This window comes from Molossus molossus, unplaced genomic scaffold, assembly GCF_014108415.1.
Source record: "Molossus molossus isolate mMolMol1 unplaced genomic scaffold, mMolMol1.p scaffold_m16_p_2, whole genome shotgun sequence".
NCBI lineage: Eukaryota > Metazoa > Chordata > Mammalia > Chiroptera > Molossidae > Molossus > Molossus molossus.
Window position 1 is genome coordinate 105,720,632 of NW_023425355.1, and position 24,310 is coordinate 105,744,941.

A 24,310-nucleotide genomic window follows, 5' to 3' on the forward strand; every position below is an offset into this window, starting at 1 on the left:
AGAAAAGGAAACCCGAGTGCACTGTTGGTGGAAATGCAGACCGGAGTAACCATTGTGGAATTCAGTGTGGAGTTTCCTCAAAAAAATTAAAAATGGAACTGTCTTTTTGACCCAGAGATCCCACTTTTTGGAATATATCTGAAGAAACCCAAAACACTAATTCCAAAGAATATATGCACCCCTATGTTCATTGCAGCATTATTTACAATAGCCAAGATCTGGAAACAGCCCAAGTGCCCATCAGTAGATGAGCGGATAAAAAAGCCGTGGTACATTTCCACAGTGGAATACTACTTGGCCATAAAAAAGAAGGATCTCTTACCCTTTGCAACAGCATGGATAGACCTGGAGATTATTATGCTAAGTGAAATAAGGCAGTCAGAGAAAGACAAATACCATATGGTCTCACTTATATGTGGAACCTAACTGACGAATAAAATAGGAACAGAGACATGGATGCAAGGAACAGACTAACAATTGTCAAGAGAGGAGGGGAGTTGGGGGGCTGGATGAAAAAGGGTGAAGGGATTAAGCAAAACTATATATATATATATATATGTATATATATATTTTTAATATATTATATATATATAAAACACACACACTCACATAGATAACAGACAGCAGTGTGGTGATAGCCAGAGGTAAGAGGGGTGGGGGCTAAGTGGAGGTGGGCAAAGGGGGAATAAATAGGGACAGAAAGAGAATTTTCTTTGAGCAATGAGTACAAGATGCAGTGTGCAAATGATGTTTTATTGAGTTGTACACTTGAAACCTGTATGGTTTTGTGAACAAATCTCACCCCAATAAATTAAATTTTTAAAAAATCCTAAGGCCATCCAAAAGATGGAATGCTATGCAACCATGTCAACAATTATCCTGTGGTCTGGAAAGAAAGCAAATGTAGTCAAATATTAACAACAGGTGAGTCTAAGTGAAGGCTGTATGGATGTTCACTGCCAACTTTTCTGTGGGTTTAAAATGTAAAAATAAAGTTGGAAACATGGCTTTCCAAAGTAAAAATTGTTTTTGTGAGATGCAAGTTAATAGACTTACACAGACCCATCTCCAGCTCATCAGAACTCTGTTCTCCCTGTTAAATAATGAAAATTAATTTCAACACCCTTTTCACAGGAAAATAATACAGATTAATTTGGTAATATTTGTCTAACTACCTAGTGTCTGTTTCAGTCACACTAAATGTAATTTAAATTATATGTAACATGAGATTTATTTTTTAAAGTTTTTTTAATCTCAATGTTTCCTTTATGATCATTTTGTTCTAAAGGCAAAGAAAATCTTGACTTGCTTAGATTTCAAACATTTGGGGGTAAAAACTTGCTTTTATACATGAAATACAAATTATCTGGGAAGAGTTCCCTGGCATGGGTGGATACCCTAGGCCCTGCAGGTGCAAATAGCATTTGGGGAATCCCTTCATCTGGATTCTCCTCAGGCTCAGGCCTGGACTTGCTAGGTTATATGCTATTATTTGAAAATCTAACATGGGAAATAAATTCATTCAGTAACTTGAACACAAAATAAAATTAATAAAAAGCTTACACATTAAAAAAAATGTTTTCTTTATTGATTTCAGAGAGAGAGGAAGGGAGAGATAGAAACATCCATGGAAAAACATCAATTGGCTGCCTCCTGCATGCCTTCCACTGGGGATTTGGCCCACAACCTGGGCATGTGCCCTGACCAGGAATGGAACTGGCGACCTCTTGGTGCATGGGTGGCTCAACCACTGAGTCACACGAGCTGGGCAAAAGCGTATACATTTTAAAAATACATAGAAACGATTTCCAAATACAAAATAGCCTATCTTGGGCAGAGAACTTCAGCGACCCTCCATTTAACGTTCCTGTTATATGGGGGGATTAAACAGAGTGCATTGTCAATTTCTGCTTGAACCCCAGTTATGCACTGTGTGCTGCAGAACTGGAATTATCAAGGATGGATTTTCGAAAATTTGTCTCCGTTTAAAACTTTTTAAACGCTCACATTCATTCCCCTTAACGAGAGTCAAAGCCAAGTTTCCCGTGTAAAAAAATTAAAATCCAGGGCAATAGATCACAGGGATGTACTCCCCTTTTACTACCAGAACCATAATCAATTCTTGCCCTCCTGCTTCCAAAGCTCTGGCTTTTAGATACTAACTGCTTTTTACTCTCTACCTCCACTGTGCGTCCCGGTTGCCCGAGAACCCGCCAAATCCCACTAAACCCCACCCCCACCTGCCATCCAACGGTCCCCACAGGCTTCGCTCACAGTCCCTGTTCCCACGCTCCGCGGTCTTCCGCAATCTCACGGGATTCCGTAAAGCCCGCCCTTCTCTTCTTCGCTTTTGCCTTTTTCTTCCTTTCAGGACCATCCCTCACCACCTGGCTATTTGATTGGTCCGCGCCTTCGTTACGTCACTCAGCCGCGCCACCCGGAAGCCATGGTTCATACCAACCTTTCTTATTGCCGGCGGCTCTAAGGTGAGGGCTGCGTTTGGGTATCACTGGGTGGCGGGGTCCTAGACATGGAAGGGCAATAAGGTGGACACCCCCAACGTTAGCCGGATGTGCCCATTCCCAACGCTGAGAGGGTGCAGATGAGGCAACACTGAGTGGTCAACGTGGTCTTCCCCCTCCCCATTCCCCAGGAGCCCATCATGGCGACGCCCCCTAAACGGCGGGCGCTGGAAGCCACAGGGGAGAAAGTGCTGCGCTATGAAGCCTTCATCTCAGACGTGCTGCAGCGGGACCTGCAGTGAGTGACAGCGCGGGGGGCGGGGCGTAAGACGTGTGCCACGTGGTGAGCGGGGCGGTAAGGTCAGGGCCTAGCCTTCTGATTGGTGAGCAAGGCATTCGGAGCCCGGCCCTAATCGCCATTCGAGGGGGAAGGAGGTGGCGACAGTCCGGATCCAACTTGACAGGGATGTGGCCTCTTAATAGAGGGTGTGCCCGTACCTGTGCATCCTTTGAAGTCGCTGAACTGTTAAGAGCTAGATTTCCTGGGCCGCAGTCCTCAGGTTCAAAACCTGCTTTGGCCATGTAGCCATCCAGGTGAACACGTTGTGCCTCGCCTCGACTTTCTGTGCCTCAGTTTCCTCATCTGTGAAATGGGGAAGTTGATGGAACCCTCCTCGTGTGGTTTTGAGTTTTCACTTACTGTAAAGGATATAATGTGGGTACTAGTGGGTCAATGAGTATGAAAAATTATTACTATCATTAATCTGAACAGGAAGTAGAGTGTTCAGAACTAGTATTAAGAGTATCCTAAAAGGGATGGAGGGTTTTTCTATCTTGAGAATAGGACATTCTGATTGGAGGGAGGCATTGGATGTAGTATAATAATACTAGTAAATAATAGCTAACACATATGGAGCTTACTATTTGGCAGGCACTATTCTAAGGTATTAGAATACCTTGGGCACTATTTGGCAGGTACTTTATAATAAACATTCATTTAATCCATCTAAGGACTCTATGAGGCAATACTTGTCATCCCTATTTTATAGATAGGGAAACTGAATCCCAAAGAGGTTATTTACTTACCAAAGTCACACAGCTAGTAAAAGGAGAGCCTGGATTCAAACCCAAGCAAACTGGCTCAGAGTCCAAATCTTAGCTTCTGCTCTAAAACCCCTCTATAGGGCACGGTGACTTGAAGGTCTCAGAGGGTTATGATATAAGGTATTCCAAGAAGGACAGGACTCCCTGTTGTTCACCATTTTACTCTTTTCCCATCTTGTCCCATCAGAAAGGTACTGGACCATCGTGACAAGGTATATGAGCAGCTGTCCAAATACCTTCAACTGAGAAATGTCATTGAGCGTCTCCAGGTAAAGATGCCAGTGTTGGGTACCTTTTTTAGTGGGCAAGGGAGGGGCATGGGAGGAGATACCCCAGACCAAAGCTTGTCATCTGACCTAAAAGTTGACCACTAACCCTTTCCTCTTTTTCTCTGGCCCTACAGGAAGCTAAGCATTCGGAGTTATATATGCAGGTGGATTTGGGCTGTAACTTCTTCGTTGACACAGTTGTGTGAGTGTCTACCACCCCTCTAAGCCCGTAGGGTTCAGCTTTCCCCTTCCTTTGTTCAACAAATATTTTTGGAGTATTTGCTATGTACTAGGCACTGTGCTAGGTGCTGGAGACGTGACAGTGAATAAAATAGGACAAAATTCCTACCCTCCCAGAGCTTTAATTGGGGGAAGTCAGGGGAGGGGAGTAAAACAAAATCTTAAATAAACTGTATGGTGTGCTAAACACAGATAAGAACTTCCCCTACTTCCTCTAACCACTGTTTCCCTAGCCCAGACACTTCACGGATCTACGTGGCCCTTGGATATGGTTTTTTCCTGGAGTTGACACTGGCAGAAGCTCTCAAATTTATTGATCGTAAGAGCAATCTCCTCACAGAGTAAGTCTATTCCATGAGGATGGTATCTAAGAACACCACCATATGCAACACCCCTCTCCTTTTCCCCACGACTTCCTGGTACACTTAGGAACCCATTTCCCATCCTCCTCAGGGCTAGGACTGAGGAAAGTGGGGATGCAAAGATCAGCCCCAGGTGTAGCACATATTAAGCGTTCAATAATGGTCTTTGTATTTTTCATTCACACATTTACTGGGCATCTGCTGTATGCCAGACTCCGTTTGATGGTGGGGAGGCAGCAGTGAACAAGACAGAGGGCTTCTTGAAGGCTTACATTCTAGAAGAACTGTACTGTTTCACATAACCACAATTTTGACCAGATCCATGGGGTCTCAGCCTATAAATCAATAACAATAAAACAAGTTACCTCTGACTTCACCTCCTGCTAACTTTTTTTTGCTTGTTCAGTGCTCTCACCACACTGACTTTCACAGGCTTCTTTAAACACCCCAGAATGATCCTACCTCAGGGTGATTGCAGTGACTATTCTCTCTGCCTGCAGTACTCCTTCCCCAGGTACCTGCAAGGCACCTTTCTCCTCACTCAGTGTAAGTCTTGCTTAAATGTCACTTCCTCGATGAGGTCTTCTGTAACCTAACTTTAAAATTGCCACCCCTGGCATTCCTGATTCCCTTCCCTTGTTCTACTTTTTCTTTTTTCCCTAGTACTTATGACCTCCTAATGTTTACTGTGCAACTTCTTTCTTTCTAATGTTCATTGCCTCCTCCCATTGGGATATAGGTTTAAAAAGGGAGATATTTGTCTATACTACAAGTGCCTAGAATAATACATAGTATATAGTAGGCACTTCATGTTTGTTGAGTGAATTTAAAAATGAATGCTGGAAACAGGTTGAAGTGAGGATTGAAGCAGATCTCTGTTGGTGATGGGGAGGTTATGTGGAAAGAAATTATAGGCTTTAGTTGCTTTTAAGGTTTTGAGCATGGAAGGAGAATTGGAAGTGAGGATGAGAGGTTTGAAATGTAGCTAGGGAAGGCCTCCCAGAGGAAGTGACATTTGAGTCACTTGGTTGATTGAACACGGCAGGGGGCTCTCTGGGGAAGAATATTCCTGGCAAGGGGCCCTGTGTGCCTACAGTGTTAGAGGAACAGCCAGGAGAGGTGAGCATGGCTCAGGTGGAGGGAGTGAGGGGACACCGAGCAATATATTTAGATTAACAACACCTCCCTAAAGTGAATACCACTGATCTAAAATTCCTTCTGGGTTATATATATCTTTATTCCTATATTCATTTCTTCCAGAGTTGCCTCACTTAAGGTTTCAGTATTTCTCTTTTCAAACCTTTCCAGGGTTTCAGTGTTAGTAGACCAAAAAGAGCCTCAGACCTGCTGAGATTTCTAAATCTTAGTGATCTGACCAGTTAGTGAACAGTTTAGTTGAGGGGCCTCTTCTCTCACAGGCCAACAAAATTCTGAACTGGTGGTCATTTAGACCAAGACCATTTTTTTATAACAAAGCTCTTCTTGTTATATCACAGGACTCATGAGCCTTTCAAATAGGTTTTAATTTTATGAGACTTGATGTCTTTCCCTAAAATGAGGTATTTAAGTTGTCAGCGCCTGCCCCCTTGTCTGGTCTTTTTGATATATTGGCATGGTCTATTACTGTGATGAGAAATGTGGTTGAATCTCTATTATTTAATTATAATTAGTAGGAGTCCCTAGAAGTTTAATCTTTCTAGAAGATGAGGATTTGAGTCTGTGTAGTTCGCTCTCCTCTTTAAAATGCTTGGTTACTTATGGCAAACTTTGAGCTTTCTTTCAGGTTGTTTTATGTAGCCAAAATGGCCTGTCCATCCTTCCTGTTCTTAGTATATTTCTTTGTTTGGGGGGTGGGAGGATCAGGTCTCTTTGTGTATTCTTTCTTGATTACACGGAAAGGAGTACACATGCACACCCATAAACAGACATGTCATCATAGAATAACCATATGACTATTAGCACTGCCTTATATATTAAATCAGTAACAATAAATTAAATATATTCCTTTTGTGTTACAACTAGCATTTGATGACTTTTTATTTGTCTCCTTTTTAAGTGTTGAACTCATAGACTTTCATACACTAAGCTTGTACCATTAAGTAATTCTCTTCTCTTATTTGATGTTCAAATTGTCCCTGATCAAGGGATCAAGATGATCAATTTCATTCCTCTGTTCATTCCTCTGTACTTTAGGTATTCTTGAAAGCATTTTTGCTTTCTGGCAACAACACCATCCTGTGTTTATTTCTTGCCATAAATATAAACTCAGCCATCTTTTGAGGATTTCAGGTTCTTTAGAGTGGAGTAGTCATTCACTTATTCCTTCATCATACATTGAGTGCTTACTATGTGCCACACACTGTTTTGGTTCCTGGGGCTACAGCAGGGAACAAAGCAGACCAAATCTCTGCCAAATCTTACTCAGTTTACATTCTAGTCAGGGAAGACAGACAAAAAACAAGTAAATGATATAGTGTGTCACAGGTTGACAGTGCTACAGAGAACAGCATGAAATGCAGATAAGAAAAATTGCAGTTGCAATTTTAAATAAAATGCTTGATTGGATGTGGGGTGTGAGAGAACGAGGAGTCCAGGTTTTTGACTGATCAACTGGAAGGACGGAGTTGCCATTATCTGAGATGGAGAAGATAGGGAAGGAGCAAACTTGGAAGGGAAGATCAGGAGTACAATGTAGGATCTGTTAAGTGTGAGGTGCTTGTCAAACATTGAAGTTGACATTAAAGATGTAGTTAAAACTCCCAAGGCTGGAGTTCAGGAGAGAGATCTGGACCGAAAATATAAATTTGGGAGATATTGATATATAAATAGGTTTATACTATGTTTTTTTCTAATTTATCATCCTATGTCATTGCCTTCTACTTTCTTACAGTGTTTAGTTTCCCTAAAACTGACTCCTACATTTACACATAGCTCAGCACAATATTCACATTCCTTATCATGATATCAAGATCCTGCATGATCTAGATCCTTCCTACTTCTTGGACCTTATCTTACATCAATTTTCTTCTATCATTCACTTAATTTTCTAATACTCTGGCCTGACTGCTTCTCAAATAGCTCTTTCCTGCTTCTCGGCCTTCTTTGTGGAAAAGATCTTCCTACTGTTTAACTCTTATTCATTCTTCAGAAAGGCCTCCCTTGATCCTTCATGTCAATGAGATTCTTCTGAGTGAGACTGATCCCAGCTGGCTTATATAAGGAATCCACTGGTTTATGTAACAACATTCCAGGGCCAAAGTGGTTTCAGGCAACTCCATCTTCCCAGTTGCTCAGACCTCTCTTGAGTTCTCTCTCTTATACCTGACATCCAACCCTTTGGTAAATCCTGTTGACTCTACCTTCAAAATATGTCCCAAATCCAATAATTTCTCATTACCTCAATTGCTGCTACTGTGGCCTGAGTCTCCATCTCTCACCTGGACTATTGCAGTAGCTTCCTCACTGAACTTCCTGCTTCCATACCAGCTCTCCATACAGCAGCCAGATGGATCTTCTGAAACCCTAATCGGTTCACATCCCTGCTGTAATGACAACCTGGCTCCCATCCCACTTACAATAAAAGCCAGAGTTGTTACCATTACCTTGTAGGTTTTACATGATCTGCCTCCCCACTTACCCCTCTGACCTCACCTCCTACAGTTTGCCTTTGCTTATTCTTCGTCAGCCACACTGGCCTCTCTGCTGTGCCTCAGACATGCCAGGTACACCCTCACCTCGGCACCTTTGCATTTGCTACCCCTTGTGTCTGGAACACTCATGCTATATATATCCAGATGATTCACTTCTTCAGTGTATAGTCTTTACTCAAGCGCTTCTCAATGAAGCCATCCTTAAGCAATCTAATTAGAATTGCAACCCTCACTCCTGTACTCCTTATCCTCTCTTATCGTCTAATTGTTTTCATCATAGTTAGAACCATCTGACATACTCTGTATTTTACTCCATCATTTGTCCCTCTCCATGAGAATTTGAGCTTCATGAGGCTGAGATTTTTGTTTGTTGTGTTTTTTGCTGTCTCCCAGTACCTAATACCACCTGGCACAGAGCAGGGATTCAATAAATGTCTTTGAATTAGTGCAGTCCAGATGGTGGCCAGGCATCTCTGCATAGGAGCAGGTCAGATAATGGGATGTCATACCACCTGCCGTGTGGAAGTCATCCAGAACACAGGTAGTTCTTGAAGTGGTGAAGAAGCCTCATCCTCATTGATCATGGGGCCCACTTTGCCCTTTCTTGTTTCTTTTCTCCAGGCTCAGCGACAGCCTCACCAAGGACTCGATGAATATCAAAGCCCACATCCACATGTTGCTAGAGGTGAGAGCAGCTCACCCCACTCCCAGACTCTGTCTCCAAATGCATTTAGGGTGGTGACCTGAGGAAGGGAGAGAGCCAGAGACTGGAAGGCCCACCTGTCCCTCTAAACTGGAGCCAAGCTGAAGCCAGGGTGGCTCAGAGGAAGGGGAGGTCAGAACAAGCCTGGGGCAGGGCCTGGACCTAGTCCCTGTTCAATCTCTTCTGTTCTCTTTTTCAGGGGCTTAGAGAACTACAAGGCCTGCAGAATATTCCAGAGGAGCCTCGCCTTTGACTTCTTCCCCCTTCTCCAGATATTAAAGAGACTGAATGCCTTTTTGAGTCACACGACCCTTCTTTTTCCCCTTAACCCCTATTTTTCGCTAAGGTGCCCTGTTTCTAAAGCACAAAGTTACTAGGAGGCCTAGAGATCCAGTCTCTTTGTGGAACCTTTAAAGCGCCCCTGAAATCCTGCCTCCAGCCTGTTACCTGGCAGCATTTGCTACTAGACTTAACTGCTCTGCTCGCTCTTCCGTTGCCTTGGCAACCTGGGCCCCACCTGACCCTTCCATTTTTTTTTTCTGGGACACCACTCTTAACTACCATAGAGAATGGGCCAATTCAGAGAGGAGCTTTGTTCCCAAGGCAATCAGCCTTTCACTCCTGGCCTTACGGTTTACCCCTCTCCCACACCTCAGTCATTCCTCAGGTACCTTAAATTACACCCATGACTGACTTGACCCAAATTGGCCTCACTACTGCTTCTAAATCCCAGTTTCCACCAATGGGCCCAAAGCTAGATCCCTCCCTCCCTGGTCCAGCCCCTGTTCTTCGTTGAGTCCAGCTTCAAATAAATATAGAGCCAAGTTCAACCCCTTAATAAGTCTGGCTGCAGCCCTGGCCAGTTTGGCTCAGCGGTTGGAGCCTTGGCCTGCGGACTAGAGAGTCCTGGGTTCGCTTCCCACTAGGGGCGCATACCAAAAATATATAGAATAACTCTGGTTGCAGCTCGACCCTGCCCACCTCGCCATTTAGGTTTCTGCCACTCTGCTCCTTTGCTCAGCTGGCAGCTGTCCTGCCCTCCTGCCTCTGCTTCATTCCAAATTTGTCTTTTCTAGCCAATCACTACAGAGTTACCCTGCCCGCCTACGCAGGGCCCTGGCCCGACCCCTTTCCTGCCGGCTGCTACGCCCACTTCCATCTAAGTCCTGCTTCCGCTTAGCGGCATGGAGGGCAGCACCGCCCCATTCGTGTTTTGGCAGCTGTCTAGGAGTCCCTCATCCTCCAATCAGCAGAAAGCAGTGCCCCCCCCCTCAATCCTCCAAGGGTGTTTTCCATCAATCCCACATAAACCAATTAGTGCAAGGCAGGCGCCCCAGAACCTTGTCAGTTGCCCACGGTCTATCAGTCTTTCTTGAGCCAATGAGCGTGTAGCACTGGCGGGATGAGAACGCCCCCTTGGAACCCGCCATCTGCGTTCCATCAGTTCCCCTTGGGCCAATCACGGCATAGCTCTGTGGGGCAGGGCCCGCCTCCCCAAACCTGGACGTCGCGGTCAATCTATGGAGTTTGGCTAATCAGCGAGCAGTGAAACGCTCAGCTCCTCCTCCACGGGCCCACGTGAGCGGTGGGGAAACGCAGGGGCGGCCTCTAGGTGTTGCCGCTGCCGCGGCTGCCACCACCACCACCTTCACCGCCGCCACCTCCGCCTCGGATCCCGGGCCTGGGGGGCGGTGGGGCCGCGCATGGAGCCCCCGCCCCCCGGAGCTGCCAACACCGCCGCTGCCCTACACACAGGTGAGCTGGGACCTGGAGGGTAGAGGGCTTAGTCCGTGACCCCACGTATCCTTCCCGCCCCCGCGCAAGGGATGTGGCTTGGCCCGTGGCCTGCTGCTGTTTGACTCCCCACCGCTACCACCATGGCTGGTGGACCTGCCTGTGGCATTGTCCCCTGTCTTCGCCCCTTGTAATGTATCTGACTGTGGCCTAACCCCCCTTCCTGTTTAATAGTGGATCGGTCTGCGTGCTTACATTTCTCCCCACCTCACTTTACAGTGGACTCGTCCATGATCTTTCCCCCCACCCCCACTTATGGGGGACTAGGCTTTGGCATTGTCCAACTCTTTGACAGTAGGTCCGTCTGAGTGTGTTTCTCCTCTCCTCAACTTTCAGGGGCCCTATCTGTGGCCTTGTTTGTTCCACCTCTCCTGTTCCTTGTAGAGAATCAATCCGTGGCGTTGTACCCCCTCCACTCCTCTGTAACAGTAAATTAATCTGTGAATTTGTCTTCCTGCCTTCTCCAGCCCTCCAGTACATAAGTCCATGGCTTTATCACACACGCATGCACACGCTATTTTACAGTGGATCAGTCTAAATGCTTGTATTCACATCTCCTTAGTTATCGGCCCATTGCCCTGTCCTCCCTCTTTTGTACACTGTCACTCCTCCAGTTCTTGGGCTTCTCCCTTCCTTTTAACAGTGGGCCAGTTTAGTGTTTCATATCTCTCTCCCCATAATCAGTAGTCCAGTCCATGGCCTTGCCCTCTTTCCTTTTAATCAGTCCTTGAGTGATGCCTTTTCTCCTCCTCCACTACTGTGCAGCAGTCGATGTGCTTTTCTGCACCCCTTGCTCAGTAAATATGATAAGCCTTTACACCACCACTCCCCTGCATTTGCAGTGGATCTGTTCATTAGCCTTTCTGCAGCCCCTGTGCTTGCATTCACAGTCCAGTGCTTTGTAATCCCTCCTCTCCTGTCAGCCTGTGTGCTTTTATTTCCCCTCTCCTTTCCTTGTGAATCAGTCGTGTCCTTCCCTGACCCCCTCCCTCCTTCTTAATAGTGGATCAGCTTTTGTGCTTGCTGAACCCAGATCTTTTTTACTCTAGAACACACCCCTTCATGCACACTGTTAACCATTGAGACCTTCTTCCTCACAGTAAATAAATATATTAGTGATAATATTAATAGGAGTTAACAGTTATTGAGCACCTACAAACATTGAGTACCAGGCAAAGTGTTTTATAGTAATGAGCTCATTTAATAATCACCATAACCCTACTAGATAGATACTAAGGAAACTTCAGCATAGGGGGGTTAAATACCTTACGCTTAGGTGATCCAGTAAGTACCAGGTTAGGGTGCCCCTCAGAACACAGAATAATTTTTGAGGCTCCCTTTTCTCACATCCCATCCCATGTAAGGCCCCACTCCTTAAAAACCAAATTAGTTCTATCTCCAAGCTTTTGTTTTTGCTGTTCCCTGTGTGCAGAGCTGTGTCCATTGCACATCTTATCTCAGTATCCATCCATCCTCAATCCCAGAAGCTGTGTGACCTCAGTTGCTTAACCACTTTCTCTCTGTACCTGTTTCTTCATTTGTAAAATGGAGGGATCAGAACTAGAATCCTTTCCAATGTAAATAAAGAATATCTGTGAGTGCCCAGCTGGTGTGGCTCAGTGGTTGAGCGTCGACCTGTGCACCAAGAGGTCACCAGTTCAATTCCTGGTCAGGGCACATGCCCAGGTTGTGGGCCAAATCCCCAGTGGGGGGCATGCAGGAGGTGGCCAGTCGGTGTTCTCTCACATCAGTGTTTCTGTCTCTCTCTCCCTCTCCCTCCCTCTCTCTCTCTCTCTCTCTCTCTCTAAAAATGAATAAAGAAAAAATTTTTTATAAAGAATACCTGTGAGTTGATAATGAAACAAGTAACCTCTCTGTCCTTATATCCTACACCCCCAACTCTGTTCCAGTCACACTAACCTCCTCACTTGTCCTCAGACAAACCAGTGGTCCAGCCTCAGGGCCTTTACATTGGCCATTTTTTTCCGCCCAGAACACTTTACCTCTGACCTCTGCATGGTTCCTTTTGGAGCTCTGTTCAAATGTCACTTCATCCCTGATCATCTGAACCGGCACCCTAGTAGGACTCAGGCCCCTTCTCTGTTTTATTTCTTCCTTTGCACTCTATTACTATGGATCACACTATGTAGTTTACCAGTTTACTGTGTTGTCTCTCTCCATTAGGAGTCCCATGAGGGCTTACAGTTTTTGTCTGCTTAGTCACTGCTGGGTTTCCAGCACCTACAGTATACCTAGTATGTAGTAGGTGCTTAATATACATTTAATGCATGAATGAGTGGGAAAAATATAATTTCAGACAAATCAGCGTGGAAACAGATGGGGATGAAGAGGGCATATGAGAGCTAGTTAAGAGGCTAGTTAGTTGAGACTGTTCATTCAACAAATACTTACTGAGCACCTACTAAGTACCAGATATTTTTCTAGGTGCTGAGGATGTGGGAGAGAACAAAATAGGAAGAAATTCCTGCCTTTGTGGAACATACATTTGTTAAAAGTGGACGAGACAAACTATATAAATAAAATAAATAAGTAAAACTAGATTGTATGTTAGACAAGTGCTAAGGAAGAAAATTGAAGTAGGGAAGGTAGGAATAGAGTATTAGGGTGGTTTAATCTTAGGCACAGGGCAGGCCTTGCTTAGAAGGTGACTCTTGAGGCCTGAAGGAGGTCATGGAGAGAGCCATAATGTCTAGTGGAAGAGTACACTGGGCAGAGGAACAACTGATGCAAAGGTCCTGAAGTGGGATTGTGACTGACATGTTCAAGGCACACCAAGAAGGCCAGCGTAGCTGAAACAGAGTGGAGGGAGGGATAGGAGGCAAGATCTGAGACATAAGGGGAGCCAGGTGGTGTAGGTCACAGTGATACATAAGGTTGTGGGGAGGAGTTTGGGAGGGCAAAGGATCACACACTAGCAAATAGCTAACATTTCTTGAATGTTTACCATGTGCCAGAGATACTTTTCTAAGTCCTTTACCTATGTAGACATTTAATCCTTACAGATGCCTTGGAGAGTAGGTATATTTCGAGGATAATTTATTTTGAGAATGAAATCTCCCCATTTCACAGATGCAGAAACAGACTCAGAGAGGTTCAGTAACTTGCTCAAGGTCACACAGCTAGAACAGGTCAGAGGAGTATGAGGCTGAAGACACAGAGAAAACAGCTTTGCAGACAGGTTATTCAGTGCATTGGATCACAAGAGGAAGAATTCATTCTGCCTGGGAGATAATGGAACTAAATGATTGCATGATAAAGGGTTCATTGGGTACCGAAAGGGGGAAGGGCACTCCTGGCAAGAACAGTACATACATGCCCTCAGAGATTGGAACTGGATGAACTCACAGAGTGTCCATGATGTAGCATGGCAAGCTTGAGCCCACCTTGGAGCCTTTATTCATGCTGATCCCTCTACCCAAAGCACCCTTCCCACAGATGTCAGCATGGCTTGCTACTTCCCTTCCCTCAGGTTTCTGCTCAAATGTCATTTCCTCAGGAAAGGCCTCCCTGCTCACCCTGTGTAAAAGAGCATCCCTGTCACCCTCTAGGATCTTACAGCTCTGTTCCTCTTCATAGAGAGCTGGTGTAAGGTGGATAGGATCACTGACTGGGTTTGAACCCTGGCTCTGCCAACTTCCAGCTATGTGACTTTGGGCAAGTTACTTCTCTGTGCTTCCATTTGCTCATATGGAAAACGGGAGGGTAGTAATAATGCCCACCCCATAGTGTTGGTTTGAGGATTAAATGAGTTAAATGGTGTGCAGCACATATTAAGGGCTGTATGATTGGTTCCTATTTTTTAAATTAATATTCACAGCATGCAGGTAGGCATCTGACAGGTCTCTGAGACTGACCATTTCCAAAACTGACATCTCCCTTCAAAACCTCTTTCCCACAGTGCTCCCATTTTAGTTAATCCCAGCTCCATCCTCCCAGATGATCAGGCCACAAACCTAGAATCACCCCTGGTTCTGCTCTCCCCCCATCTTATATATCAGCAAGTCCTGCTGCTGCCACCACCACCTCTCACCTGGACTATTGCAGTAGCCTCTCGAGCCACTATTCTCCTCACAGCAGCCAAAGGGATTGTGTTAACAACACCCAAGTCACAGCCTGTCACCTCTTTTTGTTCACAACCCTCATGGCTTCTGTGTCACTCAGTCAAAGTCCTTATAGGGCCTAAAAAGGACTGCCTCAGTCTGTCCCCTGTTGCCCCTCTGTTGTCATCTACTGCTGTCCCCTCACTCCCTCCTGTCCAGCCATGCTATACTTCTTTCTCTTCCTCCAGCCTGCCCGGTGCCCTCCAGCCTCAGGACCTTTCACGCTGGCTGTTGCCTCTGCCTGGAAAACTGCTCCCCAGGTCATCACAAACCTGACTCCTTCACTTCTTTTAGGTCTTTGCTCAACTGTCACCTCCTCAGTGACAGCCCTCCCCTGACTTTCCTTTAAAAAAATCCTCCCTGTTTCATTTTTCCCATAGCGCTGTGATCATGTGACATTCTTTACTTGTTTATCTTGTTTCTTGTCTGTCTTCCCCACTAAAATGTCATTTGCACTAGAGCACCCGGCTACAGTAGGCACTCAATATATGCTTGCTAAATACATGAGACAAAGAAAGGTAAATACATTAGAATAAGACAGATTACTAGAACTCTTATTACGGGTCAAGTGGAGAATGTAATAATAAACAACATATAAACCTCTGTGTGCTATTGAGGCTTGAAGCAAACTGTCAGATTCCACCCAAATCAATAGGTTTCTTTGCCACTAAAAGAGGGAACTGCTCAAATTACCTGTCTTTGCCACCAGGAGTCACACTAAACTCTTAGTGCCTCTGAAACAATCAGGCCTTCGAAATAAACTCAGTGAGGGCTCCAATGCCAGGACTCTGTAATCTGGACACTTCATGGCTTTGTGGCTTGTATAATTGCCTAAAATTGTTCTGCTTAATGAACTTTGAAACAGCTCAGACATAAGAGGATCATACTGTATATATTTTTAAATATGTTTTTATTGATTTTTGTTTGTTTGTTTTAGAGAGGGAGAGATAGAAACGTCGATGTGAGAAACATCAATCAGCTGCCTCCTGAACGCCCCCTACTGGGGATCAAGCCCACAACCCTGGGCATGTGCTGTGACCGGGAATCAAACCCAGACCTCTCAGTCCATAGGACGACACTCAATCCACTGAGCCACAGTGGCCGGGCCATACTGTATATTTAATATTCTTTAATATTTATACAGATTAAAGAATCAAGCTATAAATAACAGAGGAAGGTTCTTTGAAACCTTATTTGGAAGGTCTTATTCTCAACCCAACAATCCCAGCCAGTGAACAGTTGGTTGATGAAAGCTCATTCTATAAGGAATAAGCAGCTTGTGTTTATTTTTGATTCACGCTCAACAAAGAGAGTAGTTACGTGGGGGGAGAGCAGGGAAGGTCCTGTTCTCTGCAGGACAGGCTGAGGGAGCAGTCAGTGTGAAGTGCAATTTAGCCTAGTGGTTTGAAAGCTTAGACAACTGGAACCTGACTGCCTGGGTCCAAATCCTGGCTCTGCCACCGAAAGCTGTGTGGCCTGTAGATGTCACTTAGACCTGTGCCTTGGCTTCTTCCTCTATAAATTAATCATAAGAGTACTTACTTCCCAGAGTTGTGATGAAGGAGAAAATGAGTCAATAAAAATAACAGTACAGGTCTATATGCCCTTATCTAAAACCCAGATGTTTCAGTTCACATTTTTCAGATTTTAGAAAAGTAACAAGGTGCGCATACAAGACGTTACGTAACACCCTTAGTGGGCTCCATAATCAGCCACATTCAGATTTCTGCAGCAGAATGTACGAACAGTCACACTAAGTATGGATCAATAAAGACCACAAAGGGCCTTGTTTTGTTTCAGATCAGGTTTTTTTGCCAAAAGGGTTACAAAGAAGCTTTCTGTTCTTAGAGCTTTTTAGAATAGCGAATAAGAGATTATGAACAAATCAGAAACGAATATTTATTTAGAGCTTATCATACCCGGGCATATTATATTTATTCTGTACAATAACCCTATGAATTAGACAGTATTATTATTATCCCTATTTTGCAGATGGGGAAATCGAAGCACAAAGTTAAAGAACATGCCCGGGGATCACACTGCTAACAAGTTGCAGAACCAGGCAGAATTCCAGCCCTGGGGGTGTGGTTGCAGAGCCTGAGTGCTTGTCTAGTAGGCCATATTGCCTGATGGGAACAATGCCTAGCATGTATTAAGCCTTCAATAAATGGTAGTGATAGCTGTTATCAAGAAGGAGAACATACAGGGACAGTAACAGGTCTGAGGACTGTGGGTAGAGGGACAGAGAAAAGAGCAGACATTCAGTTCCCGAAAGCCTTCATCAAGGCAAGGCCCCTGGGGCCGGGACTTGAAGGATGAGGAACCCTTCTAGGCAGAGGAAGGGAGCCCCACATGGAGTGAATAGCCTTTCAGAGGAGCCGGCAGAAGGAACCTCCTGGAAAACCTGATGTTCGATGTGGTAGAAAAGGCAAATGAAAATGTTCGGGTGAGGGGCATTATACTAGTTATCTGTTCCTGCTGTAACGAATAAACTTAACTGCTTAAAACAACCCAAATTTATGATGTTACAGTTCTGTTAAGTCAGAAGCCCAGCACAGGCCTCACCCGGCTAAACGCAGGTGTCGGCAGAGCTGCATTCCTTTCCGGAGGCTCCAGGGGAGGATGCCGTTTCCCGCTCATTCAGATTGTTGACAGAATTCAATTCCCTGGGTTGGTAGGATTGTGGTCCCTATTTCCTTACTGGCTGTCAGCTTTAAGAAGCCTCTACATTCCATCTTCAAAGCTAGCAACGGCAGGTTGAATCCCTTTCAACCTCTGAATCTGTCCTGCTTCTTCTATCATCACATTGCTTTGAGTTGCCTTTTTCCCCCTCTTCTGCTTTTATTAAGAATTATGTGATGCCCGGCTGGTGTGGCTCAGTGGTTGAGCGTCGACCCATACACCAAGAGGTTGCCGGTTCGATTCCCGGTCAGGGCACATGTCCAGGTTGTGGGCCAAACCCACAGTGGGGGGCATGCAGGAGGCGGCCAATCAATGTTCTCTCTCGTCGATGGTTCTATCAATATATTCTCTCTCCCTCTCCAAAAATTAATAAAGAAAAAAAAAATTTTTTTAAGTTTATGTGATTAGATTGAGCTCACCCAAATAATCCAAAATAATCTCTCTAAAGTCTATAACCTTAAATTCATCTGCAGATTTCCTTTTAACATGTAATATAATATACTACGTGTTCCAGAGATTACGATATGGACATCTTTGAGGGGACATTACTCTGTCTACCATGGTCTGCCCTGTGGCCCACAAAGATTCACATTTATCCCACATACAAAATTCATTCATACTCTCCTAGTGTCCCCCAAAGTCTCATCCCATTACATGGGTCATCCAAAGCCAGGCCAAAGGAGCTTAGAATTTAGTTTGAGGGTGTTTAGGGAATGATGGTGGGCTTTGGGGACAGAGGTGGAAGCAAGATTGTAAGAAAAGAATCCTCCTCCTGTTGACCCCTGCCCCGTCCTGTATCCACAGCCTTTTGACTCTGAATCATCTGCCCTCCAGGTACCCCTGGGATGGCGTGAGCACTCCCCCAGCGATGGACCCTTCTGTGACGCTGTGGCAGTTTCTGCTGCAGCTGTTGAGAGAACAAGGCAATGGCCACATTATCTCCTGGACTTCACGGGATGGTGGTGAGTTCAAGCTGGTGGATGCCGAGGAGGTGGCCCGGCTATGGGGACTGCGCAAGAACAAGACGAACATGAATTATGACAAGCTCAGCCGGGCCTTGCGGTACTACTATGATAAGGTAAGGCCTCAGAGAATAGGGCTGGGAACCCCAAAATTTATATGTTATTTCTTTTCCTTAATTGCTATAACTTTGAAACCAATATTAAACTTTACCATTTCTTATGCTATCCTCTGGTCCTCTCAGACCAGTGTGGGGCTCCCCCAAACATTTTATCTCAGTTATTGTCTTATCTTACTGCTTTGGCTAAAACCTTCAGTCATGCCGTCCCACTACACCCTACACATTTCATTTTCTTACCTTATTCCTATAGCTAAAACTTTTGAAAACACTATAATAATGACTTTTTCTCATCCTGTGCTTTGGAACCCCTGGACTAGTCCTAGATTCTTCTAGTTATTTCATAATCTGCTGTTATTCCAGAATAAGAATTCCAGAATATTCTTATTCTTAGATAATCAAAACCTCCATGGCAATATCATACTAACCTTTCCTTACTTCATCTTCAGAGACCCTTAACATTTTCATCAGTTGTTTTTTCTTCTGTTATTCCTTTAGCTAAAACCTCCCAAACAACATGTATAATGCCAGCCCCACCCCACACCCCATCCTCTTGTGTTCCCAGAGCAGCACTGGTCTACCCCAATATTTATATCAATTATTTTATCATCTTATTCCTTTAACTAAAATTGGAAATTTTCCTCATCTTAGCCTCTCAGACTCCCAGACCAGCACTGGATTTGCCCACTCCAACAATATTTACACTAGTTATTTAATTTTCTTTCTTTACCTGAAACTTCCAAAACAATATTAATGAATATCTCTTTTCATTCTTTTTCTGAGAAACACAAACCCACCCTGTGACATACCTGACCAGCATTAAAATGTCCCCAGGGTACCGTAGTGCCCCTCCAGATGCCTCTTGTTCCCCAGAACAGCCCTGGAACCTATGCTGCACACCCTTAATCATTTATAGCATGTATTCCATTTTCATATTTTATTCCTTCAGCTCAAACTTCCAAAACAATATTAATGAAACTTCCTCACTGTGCTTTGAGACCCTCCAGACCTATCCTGAAATATCCCAAGCATATTCTATGACCCACCCAAGCCAGCCTTGAGATTCTTCCCCAAATTTATATCAATATTTTAATGTTCTTATCTAGTTGCTATCTTACTTTATTGCCTTAGCATAAACCTCTACAAAATTATTAATATGGCTTCTCACCTTGTCCTCCCTAGTGACCTTGCCCTATTCCATGTATGTCAATAGCTTTATTTATTTATTTTTGTTACTCCTCACCCAAGGATATTTTTCTATTGATTTTTAGATAGAGTGGAAGGGAGGGAGAGAAACAGAAACATCGAATGTGAGAGGGATATATCAATTGGTTGCCTCCTGCACAGCCCCAACTAGGACTGGGGATCAAACCTGCAACCCAGGTACATGCCCTTGACTAGGAATACAAACAAACCCTCAACCCTCTGGTCCTCGGGCCGACACTCTAACCACTAAGCTGAACCAGCCAGGGCTCAGTAGCTTTAAATAATCCTCTGTATTAGTAATTCATCACCATATTCTTCTACATTAATTTAGTCTCTTCTGACATTTTTATCAATTACCTAATTTTCCTGTCTTACTTCATTAGCTAGACTCCAAAATTGTGCCCAGGCAGCCAACCCCAAGGCCTGACCCTGTTAACCTAAGACACCCCTGGTTCTTGGAGCCAGGAGAAAGGCCTGTTCCTTCACCTATTCCCCTAGGTAGGCCCTTTTATGGAAAGGAGCCACTAGGTGTAGTAGGGGTGTGTGTCTGAGATGGGGGTAGGGGAATTGGACTGATGGAGAAGAGTGACAGAGGGAGACCTGGAGGGGGTTGGAGGTGGGGGAGACATGGAGGGGAGACAGGGAAAGGGGAGAATGGCAGTAGACTAAAGGAAGAATTGTGGAAGGGAGAATTCAGAAAGGGGAGAAACTGGGGAAAAATACAGAGAGGAAATCGGGGATGGGGAAGAAAGGGAGAAACTAAAGGAGAAGGGAAGAGCCCCAAAATTGAGATGGGTAAGATGTGAAATAGGCTGAGAGGGGGAACATATGGAGCGGCAGACATGGAGGTGGGATGGTGTATATGTAAAAAGACAGGAGAGGGGCAACAGGGAAGAAAGGCACTAGGAGACACACCCCTTCACCCACCCACCCCAATCCACACCCTCCTTCCACCCTGGCCCTTTCTTCTAAGGCCCCCTATCCTGTCTCCTCCCTTCCCAGAACATCATCCGCAAAGTGAGTGGCCAGAAGTTCGTCTACAAGTTTGTGTCCTTTCCCGAGGTCGCAGGGTGCTCCACTGAAGAATGTCCACCCCAGCCTGAGGTGTCTATCACCTCCACTGTGGCAAATGTGGCCCCCGCTGCTGTACATGCTGTCTCTGGGGACGCTGCCTCCGGGAAGCCAGGCACACCCAAAGGTGCAGGAGTGGCAGGCCCAGGTGGCCTGGCTCGAAGCAGCCGGAATGAGTACATGCGTTCAGGCCTCTATTCCACCTTCACCATCCAGTCCCTGCAGCCACAGCTACAGCTGCCTCTGCATCCAAGGTCCATCTCAGTGCTTTCCAACACTGCCCCAGCAGGAGCAGCAGTGCCCCCCTCGGGGAGCAGGAGCACCAGTCCAAGTCCCTTGGAGGCCTGCCTAGAGGCTGAGGAGGCTGGCTTGCCTCTGCAGGTAAGGGCTGGGGTATGGAAACTCAGTAAGAGGAGGGGTGTACAATTTCCAAATGAGGAGGGGTAAGAGAGGGAAGTAAATATTCTATGAAAGGAGATATAGTGGAAGGAGGAAACAGAAGTCCCCTTGGAGAAGGGGTTGGGGAGGTGAGCTATGCTAGTACTGAGGATGAGATTAAGTGAGCTGCAATTAGTAGTACACCCGTCTTGGGTTAGGTGCCCTGAATGTATGTATTTGCTTGATGCACTGGTTCTTGCACTTCAGCACTCTCAGAATCCACTGGAGGGCTTTTTAACCCACAGGTTGCTGGGGCACACCCCCAGAGTTTCTGATTAGATGGACCTGGGCCCAAGAATTCGCATTTTTAACTAGCTTCCAAGTAAGACAGATGCTGCTGGTCCTTAAAATAATTTTAGAACTACCGCTTTCATAACTTGGGGCAGTATCCGTAGGAGTCGAGCCTTGCCCCACCCCTAGGGGCAGCCCTGCCCCCAGATAGGAGAAGCTGCCCCAGAAGAAACCCTACTTACTTGGTGAAGTCCCAGCCCCGTTGGGAGGATTTACCCTGATGTGCAGTTATGGTCCCAGTACCAAGTTACACTTTACAAGGGAAGTCATTGCTTCGCTACCCCAGCAATCCATACATACTCCCTCCTCTCCCAGGTCGTTCTGACCCCACCGGAGGCCCCGAACCTTAAATCAGAAGAGCTAAATGTGGAGCCCAGGCTGGGCCGGCCACTACCCCCAGAAGTGAAAGTGGAAGAGCCCAAGGAAGAGCTCCACGCGGCAGCCAGTGGGGAGGCGGGCTTTGTGCCGGAAGCCCCTAGGGCCGGGCGGGAAGTCCCTCCTGCGGTTGTTATGGAGACTGCAGCACCCTTGGGAGGCCTTGGGGCTTCCACAGTTTCCAGTACAGAGATAGCCCAGCCTCAGAAGGGCCGAAAGCCCCGGGACCGGAGCTTCCACTCAGCCCTAGCCTGCTAAGTGGACCAGGACCCGAACGAACTCCAGGATCAGGAATTGGCTCTAGTCTGCAGGCACCCGGGCCGGCGCTAACGCCATCCCTGCTACCTACGCACACATTGGTGAGTGCCTTTGGAGGGGCGGGGCTGGCTTCCAGGACCAATGGGGTTGGCGTGGGGCGGGTGACTGAGAGGTATTAGTCTGACACCCAAGGGCCAATGTGGTTATATGAGCTGGAGGGGCGGGTGCAGCCTTGGAGAGTGATTGGCTGCTGCTGCATTGGAGGGCTGGGTTTGATTAAAGAAGGGTGAGGGAGACTCAGGCTGAGGGATTGATTGCAGTCAGAATTAAGGGCAGGTCTGGGGAGTTTTGTAGGCGGGGACTGAGGGACCGAGGCTTTGTGTGGTAGCTGTTTCAGAGTGGAGAATGGCATGAGGAACCTGAGTTGGGTTTTTTGGTCTGGGATTTGCTTAGCAGGCTTCCTATGAGGTATAAAGGTGGGGCATAAGAGTTGGAGGTTGAGCCTGAGCTATTGAGATGATGACATGAGGTTTGAAAGCTGCATGTGGACAGTCTTATAGGTGGTCTTACCCAGTGAGGTTGGTTGGGGTGGACTCTCAGGAGTTGAAAGGGGTTGTCAGCGTAAAGTTGGAGAGATGTCATAGGCATGGCCTAGTAGTTATGGTCTAGGCCTGTGCACTTTCGGGGTGTGACCTCGGAAGTCTGAATAGGAAATCTGGTGGGACTAGAACCAAGTTACTTTCATTTTCCCATACCTGCCATCTGCTCATTGAATGACCACCCCTTCCCCACAGACCCCGGTGCTGCTGACGCCCAGCTCGCTGCCCCCCAGCATTCACTTCTGGAGCACCCTGAGTCCCATTGCACCCCGTAGCCCAGCCAAGCTCTCCTTCCAGGTAGGCTCCCTCTCTCAATCTCAGAGTCGGTGAGGTTACCTAGCATGGTCCCTATCCATGACCTTTCCCTGTTTCTGTCCCCAGTTTCCGTCCAGTGGCAGCGCCCAGGTGCACATCCCTTCTATCAGCGTGGATGGCCTCTCAACCCCCGTGGTGCTCTCCCCAGGGCCCCAGAAGCCATGACTACCACCACCACTACCACCCATTTCTGGGGTTACTTATACCCTGAACTTCTCTCCAGCCAGCTGTCTCAAGGAGAAACAGTTCAGCTGACAGACTCGTGCTGAGGTCATGGTGGGATGGGGATTCTTAGGAAGAAGGATTTTTCAGTAATTCTTCCACAGAAAACATACAATTTCTCTCTTCTTGGTCAGTCCCCCAGTGGCCGCCCTTATGCGTCTCCTGCTGCAGTGGTGGGGGCGGTTTATTTATTTATTTTTTGAAGGCCACTGGGAGGAGCTTAGCCCAACCCTTTTGGGGGGAGTGGTGAGGACATCTCTCCCAGCTCCACAGTTTTTCCCAAGATACGACAATCGGGGTCTGGCTTGAGAAGGACCTTTCTTTATTTATTTCTCAGCCTGTCCTTGGGAAGCTAAGGGAGCCCTGTCTCCATTTTGGGGTGTGGGTAGAAGAGTTAGCTTGTTGTGGTTTCTTATTCCTGGCTATCCCCAAGGGTCCAGGAAGAATTTGTGCCATTAAATGGTTTGCGAGTCTTGACCAAGTCAGACTCACACCCTCGGGATAGGTATTTCCACACACCCCCAGCCTTTTTATCAGACAGCCTGTCCTTTGTCAGCCACCCTTTTGGCCAGGGGCAAATGCCCCTTTAGTTCTTCTGCCCCTGAGAAGCCATTCCTGTGTCTGCCAAACTCCTGGGGTCCTGCCTCTTGCCTCCCAATGGAGGGTTTTTGGGGGAGTAGTCCCCGTCTGGGGGGCCCCTCCAGCCAGTACTCCAGGTCTCCCTGTCCCCCACCCTCTGCCATTTTGATAGTATAATCTATTTTTAAACAGGGCTTTTAGATAGGGGAGAGGGAGCATCTCTTCCTGTATCTGAGATGGGGTGGGTGGGAAGGGAGGGATTTGGGGGGTGATATTCCTGCCACCCCCAAGTGTTTATTTTTGATACCAAATGTGTATTTTCAGCTCCCTCCCTCCCAGCCCCCCAATTTCCTGCGGGCGGGTACAAAGGACCCTTTAAGTGTCCCTGGAGTTGGGAGGGAGGAATAGGAGGACGTAAAGCCTGTACTATCTGAATTCTAGGCTGAAGAGGTTCAAAGGACTCCTAGGCTCACCGCCTGTCAGCACTGACC

At 46.2% G+C, this 24,310-nt stretch overlaps 2 protein-coding genes across 2 annotated transcripts; both read left to right on the forward strand.

Moving 5' to 3' along the window:
* Positions 1–2,425: 2,425 nt before the first annotated feature.
* UXT (ubiquitously expressed prefoldin like chaperone) lies at positions 2,426–9,086 on the forward strand. The gene is made up of 7 exons (XM_036271038.1): positions 2,426–2,486; positions 2,654–2,760; positions 3,754–3,835; positions 3,970–4,037; positions 4,309–4,416; positions 8,709–8,772; positions 8,990–9,086. The coding sequence occupies exons 2-7, from the start codon at positions 2,663–2,665 to the stop codon at positions 9,041–9,043; spliced, it is 474 nt and encodes a 157-aa protein (XP_036126931.1). The 5' UTR covers positions 2,426–2,486; positions 2,654–2,662; the 3' UTR covers positions 9,044–9,086.
* A 1,335-nt stretch (positions 9,087–10,421) lies between these two features.
* Positions 10,422–24,021, forward strand: ELK1 (ETS transcription factor ELK1). Its single transcript, XM_036271781.1, is given in 7 exon segments — positions 10,422–10,545; positions 18,222–18,465; positions 20,674–21,123; positions 21,787–22,072; positions 22,075–22,205; positions 22,899–23,000; positions 23,085–24,021. Coding segments are annotated over 6 exon segments (1,278 nt in total). The 5' UTR covers positions 10,422–10,545; positions 18,222–18,255; the 3' UTR covers positions 23,184–24,021.
* Positions 24,022–24,310: the final 289 nt, after the last annotated feature.

What these genes read in the sequence shown, in the direction of transcription:
- UXT (XM_036271038.1), top strand. Translation starts at nt 2,663, where the DNA reads ATGGCGACGCCCCCTAAACGGCGGGCGCTGGAAGCCACAGGGGAGAAA. An exon ending in ATGTCATTGAGCGTCTCCAG is followed by an intron (nt 3,836 to 3,969) that starts GTAAAGATGCCA and finishes CTGGCCCTACAG; the next exon opens with GAAGCTAAGCATTCGGAGTT. An exon ending in ACATCCACATGTTGCTAGAG is followed by an intron (nt 8,773 to 8,989) that starts GTGAGAGCAGCT and finishes TCTCTTTTTCAG; the next exon opens with GGGCTTAGAGAACTACAAGG.